Source organism: Rattus rattus, chromosome 7, assembly GCF_011064425.1.
Source record: "Rattus rattus isolate New Zealand chromosome 7, Rrattus_CSIRO_v1, whole genome shotgun sequence".
In the NCBI taxonomy this organism is placed as follows: Eukaryota; Metazoa; Chordata; class Mammalia; order Rodentia; family Muridae; genus Rattus; species Rattus rattus.
Window position 1 is genome coordinate 22,642,383 of NC_046160.1, and position 12,480 is coordinate 22,654,862.

The 12,480-nt window shown below is 46.6% G+C and overlaps 1 protein-coding gene across 1 annotated transcript; it reads left to right on the forward strand.

The window, feature by feature from the left end:
• The first annotated feature begins 189 nt into the window (after positions 1 to 189).
• Positions 190 to 11,143, forward strand: Supt7l (SPT7 like, STAGA complex subunit gamma). The gene is given in 6 exon segments (XM_032908972.1): positions 190 to 298; positions 3,887 to 4,220; positions 4,223 to 4,490; positions 6,595 to 6,919; positions 8,473 to 8,710; positions 10,081 to 11,143. Coding segments are annotated over 5 exon segments (1,236 nt in total). The 5' UTR covers positions 190 to 298; positions 3,887 to 4,078; the 3' UTR covers positions 10,344 to 11,143.
• Positions 11,144 to 12,480: the final 1,337 nt, after the last annotated feature.

Genomic DNA, 12,480 nt, shown 5'->3' on the forward strand with positions numbered 1-12,480 from the left:
ACTGCAACGTTGGAGTTCCCCTTTCAAAACTCACAGAACTTTAAAGTTGTGAATAGCACTAGAGAGTGACAACACCAGAAAGGGGGAGGAGCTCTAGGAGTGCTGTGCAGAACACCGACATTTTTAGGCGTTGCAACCGGATAGTAATAACTTCCTGTGGCAGAGGGCGATTGGGAAGAAGTGCTTCCGGTGGCCTTGGCCCATTAATCAATAAACAAGGCTCCTAGGCTTGACCTAGTCGTCGACTCGGACCTGTCAGAGTCAAGGCAGCCGCGTAGACCACTCCTGAGACAGGGCGGTGAGTGTTTGAGCTTTATTTTCTGGTTCGGGGTCAGAACGTCCCATTTTTCTGCTGCCCTGTAAATCAGACTTCCCAGGATTCTGTGGTTAGCGCCTAAGCCTAAGCCTGCAGATACCGAACAAGATATCTTGCTCCTACTCTGCAGCTCCCGAATTTAGGCTTGATAACTCCTTTTGTGAAGTTGGGAAAGAAGCAATTTCTTGTTTGTTCATTCTTTTATTATTCGTAACAAACTGTTGAAGCAGCATGTTTAGTGGCTTTACGAACCTGTGCATCGAAACCTCTTTTCTCTTTAACTCTTTGTATTTACGACGTTGGCACGACACTGCACCACAGCTTCCACATCTGAAAAATTGCAAATAGTAGTGTTATTTTTAATAAGATTGTTGGAAAATTGAACTAAGCAGTAGTTTATATTATAACTCTTTGACAGAGGCCCGGATACTATACCAAGATGGTAGCTTTAACAAGTGGGAGAATGCAGATGAATAAGTAAACTAAAGTTAAGGTCCAGGGATAAAAGCAAATGAATGTGAGAATACAAAGAAAGGGGGTGTGTTGGAGAAATGTTGGGGGATGGCCATTTCAGTTGTCCAAAGAACAAATTCAAGTCTGACAAAGATTGTAGAAGGTGGCAGAGGATTCTGGCAGAGATCCCAACTCAAAGGTTCAATTATAAAAATGTCTGATGTTCTCAAGAAGCTGAGTAATGGGGCTGGAGAGATGGTTCTGTGGTTAACAGTGCTTGCTGCTCTTCCAGAGGACCTGGGTTCCATTTCTAGTGCCCACTTCAGGACAGTTCACAACCACCTCTAATTCCAGCTGTAGCTGGATCTGATGCCCTCTTCAGATCTCCTTGGCACCTACATACACATGGAGCACACCTACATACCCAACCCCCAACAGACAACAATAAAAATAAAATCTCTGTGAATTCACGGCCAGCCTGGTCTACAGAGCAAGTTCCAGGACAGCTGGGGCTACACAGAGAAACCCTGTCTTGAAATTAATTAATTGATTGGTTGATTAATTAAAAATAAAATACATTCTTAGCAAAGAAAATAAACTGAGGGGCCAGTTAGATGGCTCAGGAGGTAAAGGCACCTGCTACCAAGTCTGACAACCCGAGTTCAATCCATGGAACCCACATGGTGAAAGGAGAGAACTGACTCTCACAAGGTTTCTTCTGCTTTTCACATGCACAGATACCCAAAATAAGTAAATGAGAGAGAGAGAGAGAGAGAAGAGGAGGAGGAGGAGGAGGAAGAGGAGGAGGAGGAGGAAGAGGAGGAGGAGGAGGAAGAAACTGAGTAGTATATCGTTAGAACTGAGGTCGTTTCATCCAGGAAGCCCCTCATTTACCTGCAGAGCACGGAGCTCATGCCTTTAAAGTAGCAGTGTCTGCTTGTTGTTATACTGCAGTGGTTTGCTTCTGTTACTCTTCTCTCAGGACAAAGATCTTACACCTTCACACAGTGTATTCATTTGATGTTTGTTGGACCCGAAGAGACGTATAGGCAGTGAACCTGGAGAAGTAAATTAAAGACAGGTAGTAGGTTTCATTGAATGGTAAGCCACAGAATTTGACTTTTTCCAAGCAAAAGAAAACAAAAAAGAAAAAAGCTTGAAAGTGTAGCTCAGTAATAAATCACTTTCATAGCATGTGTTCAATCTTCAATAATGAGAAGGGGGCGGGGGAGGCAGGGAGAGAGAGAAAGGGAGAAAGTCTAGCAACAGAGCCAAGTGTAGATCAGATTCTGAGAAAGACTGGAGCAGCAGTTCTCAACCTTCTAAAACTGTGACCCTTTAACTATATGAGTACACAGTAGCTGTTTTCAGACACACCAGAAGAGGGCATCAGATCTCATTGCAGATGGTTGTGAGCAGCCACCATGTGGTTGCTGGGATTTGAACTCAGGACCTCTAGAAGAACAACAGTCAGTGCTCTTAGCCACTGAGCATCTCTCCAGCCCATAAAATTATTTTCATTGCTACTTCATAACTTTAATTTTGCTACAGTTCTGAATCCTAATGTAAATATCTGATATACAGGATATCTGATATTCCTTATGAAAGTGGTGCTCCCCAAATGGGTTGAGAACCACTGGACTAGAGGAAGAAATACTTGTTAGAAGGCAGCAGAAGTCTCCCAGACTTCTGGGAGACAGCTCAGTCTATAAAATGCTTGCCATTGCAAGCGTGAGGATCTGAGTTCAATCCCCAAAACCCATATTAAAAAACCCAGGTATAGGTGCATGTGCTTATAAACTTAGCTTGTAAGGAGAGGAGCAGAAACGGGCAGATCCCTGGAATTTACTGTGAAGGGGGCGGTTCTGATGCTAAGGTCTTATTCTCCAATTGGTTCTTGATTTGTCAGTAAAGGAAGCTGGGGGCCAATTGCTGGATGGAAGGAAGGTACAGGTGGAACTTCCGGGTCCCTGGAGGAAAAGGGAGAGGCAAGGAAGGGGAAAGGTTTTACTGCCATACTTTGGAGGAGGAAGAAGGAAGCAACTGTGTGAGATCTCGGGAGAGCTGGGGCCTGTGGCCACTGCTCCAGGCGGGTGGTCATGGATGGTTGGCAGGGGCTAGGTGGGGCAAGCCACTGAAGTTCGGGGCAGGTGTAAAGACAGAGATAAACATTTTAATAAGGGTATGCTTTTCCAGGTGGGAGACAGCAACTCCCAGCAATTATGCTGAGAAGGCAAGTTATTTTTTTTTTAAAGATTTATTTATTTATTATATATAAGTACACTGTAGCTGTCTTCAGACACACCAGAAGAGGGCATCAGATCTCTTTATAGATGGTTGTGAGCCACCATGTGGTTGCTGGGAATTAAACTCATAACCTCTGGAAGAGCAGTCGGGTGCTCTTAACCGCTGAGCCATCTCTCCAGCCCCGAGAAGGCAAGTTATAAAGAACAAACTGTGTGTGTTTTATTGACAGACTCAAGGGAAGATGGGAAGGGGATGATCCCTAGAAATCTTGTCTGAAAAAGCAAGACAGACTGTTGCCTGAGGCTGAGGCCTCCATGCCCACAAAGAATGTGTATTTGCTCGTGTATATGTCCAAACTTGGGAGCATAAGGCTGAATTAAAGGTTCATGAATGGCACAGCACAGATTGGAAAGCACCTATTAGTAATTTTTTGTTTTGTTTTTTGAGATCTGGTTTCTCTGTGTAGACCTGACTGTCCTGGAACTCACTCTGTAGATGAGGCTGGCCTTGAACTCAGAGATCCTCCTGCCTCTGCCTCCTGAGTTCTGGGAGAGAGGAGTGCACTACCACGTCTGGCCACCTGTTAATATTTGTAATGCTATTCTGTTTTCCTGTTCTAGCACAATTGTGTAGAAATGCTCTGAGTACTCCAGACCTCCCATTTAAGCTTCCTGCCTGTAAAGTATTTAGAATGAGGCATGCTGGGTATTCTGGAATGAATTTGTGCCATGAAATAGGCAGTGTATATGTTAAGAGTCCCACACACCAGTCACTACTAATTAATGACTTTGATTGTCCTTTTGTAATTCAAAGGGGAATTGTCGCTGTGTGATTGGTATCTGGCAATTACTTTTCTCTTCATTTCTTCAGGGAGAACATCGTTTGTCCTAGAGTTTTGCTGGCATCTTTTTCAAAGTGATCTTAACTTGCTCTTTATGTCAGAACTCCCTGGACTTCCGACCTTTTACTACAGAAACTTGTGATCTACAATTGCCAGAGACGTAAACACACTTTCGGGTATCATCTACATTAAACCCAGAGCTCTTCTCTGCTTGCTCTAAAATGCTGAGGTACTGGGGAGAGATCCCAATACCGTCAGGACAGACCAACAGAAGTTCCTTTGATCTGCTGCCGCGGGAGTTCCGTCTGGTGGAAGTCCATGACCCACCCCTGCACCAGCCCTCAGCCAACAAGCCGAAGCCCCCACGATGCTGGACATCCCCTCAGAGCCGTGCAGCCTCACCATCCACACCATCCAGCTGATCCAGCACAACCGACGTCTGCGCAGCCTGATTGCCACAGCTCAGACCCAGAGTCAGCAGCAGACTGAGGGTGTAAAGGCTGAAGAAAGTGAACCGCTTCCCTCCTGCCCGGGCTCACCTCCTCTCCCTGATGACCTCCAGCCTTTAGATTGTAAAAATCCCAATGCTCCATTCCAGATCCGGCACAGTGACCCAGAGAGTGACTTTTACCGGTAAGACAAGGCATTGCTCTGGTCTTTTTCTTTTTCTTTTTCTTTTTCTTTTCTTTTTTTCGGAGCTGGGGACCGAACCCAGGGCCTTGCACTTGCTAGGCAAGTGCTCTACCACTGAGCTAAATCCCCAACCCCTCTGGTGTTTTTCTTAAGTGATCTCCTGCCCCATGATCCTGTTAGGGTAGTAATATCATTTCCACCTCTACATGAGGAGACTGGAGATGAGCGTGACTGACTAGGCTGATGTTGCTCAAGCCATTAGTGGCAGAGTGGATGGAGGCGGTCCAAGTCGCCGAGAGCTGGTCTGTAATTATGTCATTTTTGTTTCTGTTTTTATTTTATGAGACAGAGTTTTTCTGTGTAGCCCTGGCTGTCCTGAAACTAGTTCTATGACTAGGCTGGCCTCAGACTCATAGAGATCCACCTGCCTCTGCTTCCCTAGTGCTGGGATTACAGACATGTGCCACCACTGTCTGCATTTTTAAATTTTCTACCACAATATGCATTTATTGGGTGCTTATTAATGCCAGACAGAAGTGAAACAATACACTGATGCATGAATAGTAAAAATAGGCTGGGAAAGGTGTGACCCAGCACGGAGGAAATCAAAACAAAACAAAACAAAAAAGCCAGCTTGCGACGGTCAGCAGCATGTTTACATTTTGAGGATAATGTAGTTTCAGTCAGTAAAATATCGCTCATCGTATTAGGTTTGTGTCACTACAACTCTGTAGCTTTTATCAAGCTTCTGTTTCAATTGTTAAAATGAACCTAGGGGCTAGGGAGATGGCTTAGTCAGTAACGTGGTTGATGAGACCCAGTGTTCTGTCCCCAGAACCCAGGCATAGTGGCCTACGTTTATAATCTCAGCACTGGGGAATCAAAGACAAACATGTCTGAGGCTCTCTAGCCAGGCAACAAACTTCCTTGGTGAGGAGAGACCCTGCCTCAAAATAAAAGGGAGTGGCTGGGGAGATTGCTCAGTCAGGAAAATGTTTGCCATGAGAACCTGAGTTTGAGAACCCAGTTAAAAAGCTAGGCAGAGTAGTCCACGATTATAATCCAGGGCAGGAAAGGCAGAGGCAGGAGGATGCCTGGAACTCACTGGCTGGCTAGCCTAGCCTATCAGTAAGTTGCAGGTCCCAATAAGAGACCCTTTCTGAAAAGTCAGGGCGGTTTTTGTCATTTCCTTAGAAATGACAGTGTAGCCTTCAGTATGCATTGTGCATACATGTACATGCGTGGAACACCTACATATACACATGCACACGCGCACACACATACAAGACTTGAACCTAGTTTGTTCTATTCATATTTTAAAAAACTGTGTAAGAAAAAAATAATACACAGCAGCTTTGTGGTGCCAAAAACATCACTTTCCATTACAGAAACCCGTGTACAGGCTATCGATGTAGCTGAGGTAAAGCCCTCCTGCTTCGCAGGCCCTGGGTTCAGATCCCAACACTACAAGGGGAAAGTGCACGTAGTACTCACATTAAATGACACCACTAGCTCTTTACTCTGTACTCCGACGAGTGTAACCGTGGCCCAGGTAGACTGGCCGTGGCCATAGTCAGTGAGCAGCCCTTGTCTCCTTTCAGCTCTCTAACTCGCAGGGGTGTCAGTGAGCAGATCATAGTGAGTGAGTGAGGGCGCCTGTAGAAGGAAGAGAGGTGTTCTTCTCTGCTTTATCTTTATTTATAAAACAATTTCCTTTACAGATGGAGGCGTAACACCAATAAATTTTCAGAGGGGTTGGAGAGATGACAAGTGGGTAAGGACACTTGTTCTTCCACAGGAACTGGTCCCTCAAAGCTGTCTAATTCCAGTTCCCAGGGATCTGAGGCCTCCACTCTTATTCTGCACAGTTTACTTTAGACATGCATTGGCTGTTCAAACTCTGTAATTGGGGGGCTCAGGAATATGACGTTAGGTTGCTGACCCATGCTCTGAAAAGAGAAGGATGAAGGTAACTGTTCCTCTAGAATGCTCTCTAGAATTCTCTAGAATGGGCCAAGGATTGCTGAGCTTGTAAAACTCCAGTGAGACAGGCTGGTCACCCTTGGCAAGAACTCAAATAACACTCCCTTGTCTCCTGTCTTAGTGGGAAAGGAGAGCCGGTTACCGAGCTGAGCTGGCACTCCTGTCGGCAGCTCCTCTACCAAGCAGTCGCCACGATCCTGGCCCACGCAGGCTTCGAGTGTGCTAATGAAAGTGTCCTGGAGACCCTGACTGACGTAGCACATGAGTACTGCCTCAAGTTCACCAAGCTGCTGCGCTTTGCGGTCGATCGGGAGGCCCTGCTGGGACAGACGCCTTTCCCTGATGTAATGGAACAGGTGTTCCATGAAGTGGGGATTGGCAGCGTGCTCTCCCTCCAGAAGTTCTGGCAGCACCGCATCAAGGACTATCACACTTACATGCTACAGGTGAGGTGACCCTGGGAGACGTGGCAAAGGACCCTAGTTTAGCAGAGTCTGCAACACATGTTCTGGAGTACAGCTCACAGGGAGTTGGAGCAGAGTGAATTTGACATTTCGCTTCTAATGGTCTGTGTTGTTTCTCTGTCCTCACCACTGACCCAGTGAGACATCAGGCCTCTTTCAGTCAGTGGGTAGCCCATTCCTCGTTACTTCCTCTGGAAGAAATACACAGGTATCTGGGGTCTCAAACACTGTGGCTAGCATTCTTTGATTCAACAAGTATTTATTGAGGACTTACTATAACATTGTGGGAGATAGTTGTTTACAAGGGGAATCAACTCTTTTGAACTAGCAGTGTTCATGGAAGCAAAACCAGGCAAACAAGTAGTAAGCACAACAATTTCAGATCGCACTGAGTGTGTTGAAAACTAAACAGAACCAGCGGAGTGCCAGAAGAGTTCAGGTTAGAGCACCATCTCTCCAGTTCTTGAAGCCTAGGCACTTAGTGACCAGAAGCCTCCAGCATCCAACGAAGGATCCAGATCGCTTGCCCCACTCAGCTTGCCCCTGTAGGGTCTGTGTGCCAGATGCTTGGGAGGTCTCTGTTGTGTGAGAGACAATTTCCCTGTACAGCCATACTCTCCTCCCTTCTTCTCAACCTCCTAAGAGATGGAGTTCCAGATACTATGGCCAGACAATTGCTAGTTTTTATAGACAGAAATACAGTATTTTGCCTCAGTTCTGGCTTTTTTTGCCTTGTGTAACTTTTTAATTCATGATAAAAAACCCTTTCTGACATTCTTTCTGTGTCTATCATAAACTCAGACCCATACTCTTAAATGACGTCCTTCCATTGGCAGTGGCATCTGTCCTTGTTGTTTGATGGTGCTGGAATTGAACTCATGGCCTTGCACAGACGAGGTATGCACTCTTCCACGTTGGCACCCCAGCCCTGGCAGTAGAGGTTTTATTGTTGTTGTTTTGTTTTTTATTTTTCAACACAGTGTTTCTCTATAAAAACCTGGCCTATCCTAGAACTTGCTTTGTAGTATAGGCTGGCCTTGAACTCACAGAGATCTGCCTGGCTCTTTGTTCCAAATGCTGGGATTGAAGGTGTGCCCCGCCACTTTCCATCCAGCAGCAGAGGTTTTAAAACTCACCTTGTAGGCTGGCTGTTAGTAAAGTGCTTGTCTTGAAAGCATGAGACTCTGAGTTCAGATCCCCAGAGCCCATGTTAAATAAGCTGGGTGCCATGGCATACACTTGTAAGATAGGAGGCAGAGACAGGCGGGTTCCTGAAGCTCACTTTCTCAGAGGAGAACTGGAAGCACCTGAGGAAAGTCAGCTGAGAAAACTCTGACCTCCACACATTCATGTGCACATGCACACGCACACGCACACGCACACGCACACGCACACGCACACGCACATGCACACACCAAAAAGAAAAACGCGTCTGGTAACTCCTGAGCAGCCCAGTTTTCCTTGGGTTACTCCAAGCTCACTATCCAATCTAATTCTGCACTAGCCCTGGAAAACTAACTCTTGCCTGCCAACAGATTAGTAAGCAGCTCTCTGAGGAATATGAGAGGATCGTGAACCCCGAGAAGGCCACCGAGGACACTAAGCCTGTGAAGATCAAGGAGGAGCCCGTGAGTGACATCGCGTTTCCTGTCAGCGAGGAGCTGGAGGCTGACCTTGCTTCCGGAGACCAGTCCTTACCCATCGGGGTCCTCGGGGCTCAGAGCGAGCGCTTCCCATCCAACCTGGAGGTGGAGGCCTCGCCACAGGCTTCAAGTAAGCAAGGAAGCTGTATTCACTTTGCATCCGGTGCTGCCCACCTTAGCACCTCCTGGCACGTCGGTCAGAATCATGCTCGGGTGGGAGAAAAGCAAGCGTGGGCAGACATGAAGTCGCTGGAGCAAACAGAGCTGCAGCGGCTGCCTTACAGTACATGTAGTGAATGGTTTAAAGAGCTGTTTGCTTGATAGAAACTTCCAGAAAATTGCAGGCCAAAGGGAATGAGATTGTTCTGCTGTGTTGGACGAAGCTGGTCTGTTGTAGGTTACAGCCATGTCGACTTTAGAAACCTAGAGAACCTGTTCGTTACTTTTTTATTTTGAGGCAACCATATTTTTATCCCTGTAGTCTAGGTAGGTCTGGAATTCAGGGCTTCCTGCTTCGGCCTCCTCCGTGCTGGGATTGCTGTGCGTCAATACCCCAGTCAGTTAAATTGCAAATTAGTGTGGACGCTTAGTTGTCTACAAATGTAAATACATCAGAAATTTAAATATCAAATATTTAAATATAAATATGTGACCCAAACAAAACTAGGTCAGTGTTAGAAGTACTGAAAGGAGGTTTTTCTCTGAGGAAGAAATAATAGTTAACAGCAGAACTGCATTACCAAAATGCAGAAAGACAGAGGACACCAATGATCATGTCTTCTGTCAGGAGAGACACGCAGAGAACTGACATCAGCATCATATATGAACATAGTCTTCAACGTGCAAGAGAGGCCTAGAGAGATTCTCAAATAAAAGGAAAATAGCCACATGAAAAAAGGAAAGGGAGCTAGGAAGGTGACAATGGGTAAGAGATTTTGCTGTGCAAGCATGAGGACATGAGTTCAAATCCCAGCACCCATGTAAAAAGTATGGGTGGCTGTGTGCTGTGTGCCTGTAATCCCAGCACTGGGAAGTAAGAGCCCACTGGCCAGCCAGCCTAGTGGAAACTCAGCTTCCAGTCAAGGCACTGAGAGAGCAACAAAAGAAGATGCCTCACGTCCTTCTCTGGCTCCCCTGTGCATACGGATGGGCACACACCCGCACGCACGTACACACATACACACACACACTCACACACGCACGCTCGCACACTCAGGTAGAGTCAGGGTAAACTGTGGAATTGTATCTCCCTTTGCACATAATCTTTCCACCCAGTTTACTTGTTTAGTATAGGAGGAATGGGGGTGGGGAGGGTGAAGGAAAAAACCATGGAAGTGGAAAGGAAGTGGTAACTTGGGGGTGACATTTGAGCCTCAGACTAACAGTGACACCCTCAGTCCATATGGGGTACCGCAAGGAGAGCAGCACAAAGAAGGTTCGTCATGTGCAGGGTCCGTGTGTGCCTCACCGCGGGTTCATGATCTTTCCCTCCGTTTCTAGGTGCAGAGGTAAATGCTTCTCCTCTCTGGAACCTGGCTCATGTGAAAATGGAGCCTCAAGAAAGTGAAGAAGGCACTGTGTCTGCACATGGGGTGCTGGGCAGTGATGTCTTTGAGGAACCAATGTCAGGCATGAGTGAAGCTGGAATCCCTCAGAGTCCTGAGGACTCAGACAGCAGCTATGGTTCCCACTCCACTGATAGCCTCATGGGGTCATCCCCTGTTTTCAATCAGCGCTGCAAGAAGAGGATGAGGAAGATTTAACTGCAAAAGGACATTTTCAATCCAGACCTACAAGAGCCAGCAGAAAGCCTTGATGTTTAAATCGTTTTCATAAGTAGTAATTAGATTCTCAAACGAAGGGCTTTCCTAATTTCAGAGAAACAGTTCAGAGGAGCATTTCACTTTGGCACCGCTTTTGTACTTTTTCAGAACAACTAAGCCACTGTCCACAAATGGACTGCGATACTGGCCTGGTAATCAGACCAAAGTACTGTCCCCAGCTGGTCTTACTGTGGGACAGCACACCGCCCAGCCCCTCCCAGCCATGCCTCTGGCACACTTGAGAAGAATCATGCCACTTTGATGCTCCTTGCAGAGGTGGGATGCTGAGGAGCTTTGCTTAAATGTCAGAGCTTGCATATGTTCACGTAAATGTATGCTCCGATAGAAGTCAGGGGTTCATTTATTTTGTGTCGTCACTGGGAATCCAGTAGTCAGATAGAAAACAGCTAAACCTAACGAAGTCAGCTTTCAGAACTATTTTTGCTACTCAAGCCTCTTACAAAATGAGAGCCTGTGGTGACAGCACTCATCCTAAGACGCTGTCCCCAGGAGTCTTTTTTTCTAGATTATTCCAGCCAGCCGCATCGTCCTTACTCTCTCATGCTCTTCGGCTGGCACAGACTTTTACGTCTTTTTCACCATGCACATTTCCAGCTGTTCCTTTTCTCCTTTGTGATGGCAGCAAACAGGACCCGCCACGGCTGCTGGACGGGCAGCATCTGGCTCTGTTTCAGGATAACTGTTGGTTTGTTTGTTTGTTTGTTTTTGCTGTTTTGTTTTAAAAAAAAGGGGGGGGCATTTGAGGAGCCAGAGAGATGGCTCAGTGGGCATCTTGCAACTTCAGTGTGATCCGGGGGACCCACATGGTGTAAGGAGAGAGCCAGCTCCTCCATACATGCCATGGTGCATGCATGGGCACACACACATGTAAAAATAAATTATTTTTGGAAAAAGTCATTTGAGTCATTCCAACTTTTTTTTTTAATTCTTTAACCATTTCATACGCATACATAATGGGTCTCTCCCTTCTTCCAAGCACAGCCTTATCCTTTCATGTCTTCTGTGTGGGATCCCAGGTTCATCAGAGCTGCCTCAGGCATGAGTGGGCACGTGCTTACAGAGCAAGGGCAACCTAGCAGCAGCTACTCGCACCCCCTCCCCCAACAACCATTCTGTGCCAACGCCCTCGAGGGGTTCCGCCTCAAAGGTACCCTCATTGCAGTGAAACCTGGACAGGCCAGTCTTGTTCAGCGTATACAGATAACCACAGTTGCAGTCGATGAGTGCTACATCCTAACCAGTAGACATCTTTCCGCTTCCTCTCTCCATCTTCTAGTTCTTAAGTCCCACCCCTCTCACATGCTGTTCCCCGGTTGTAGGCGGCATAATACAGATGTACCACTTCCTTCACCATATCCCCTGCTCTAGGTGTGATGCCCTAACTGATGCCCACTGCAGTCGGCTCCCAAGGCCGAGCACAGCACCTATCCTAGACCGCACAGGAGCTGACAAAGGACAGGTATGCTCCCTTCCTCAAATGACAGGCCACACTGGTGAGCTCTCCTCAGGTTGAGGTTTGTTATATTCGTCTGTGCTCATGCACGGTGTGTGGCCTGTGTAGAGAGGCCAGAGACAACTGTGCAGTCAGTTTCCTCATTCTACCTTCACAGGGGCAGAAGGCTGTGTCAGGCTTGCATAGCAAGTGCCTTTAACCCACTAAACCATCTCACTATCCCAACTTGATGGTTTTCAGACAGTCACATGTATCCTAGACTAGCCTCCTACAGTCCTGTCCCCTAAAGTTAGAACTTTAGGACTAGAATAGGACTTTTCAAATTAATCCTTAACACTCAAACCTATCCTATTTTGACCTTGCGGTAGCTTATAGGGAATGGCACTATCAGGAGGTGTGGCCTTGGTGGAGTGTGTGTGGCTTTGCTGGGGTAGCCTGTGCAGGAGCAGGCTTTGAGGTCTTGTGCTCAAGCCGGGTCTAGTCTCAATTCTTTTCCTGCTATAAAGATGTAGAGTTCTCAGCTACTGCAGCACAACATCTGTTATAAGAGTTGCCATGGTCAAGGTTTCACAATGATAGAAACCCAGTCTTATCTTCATCTTC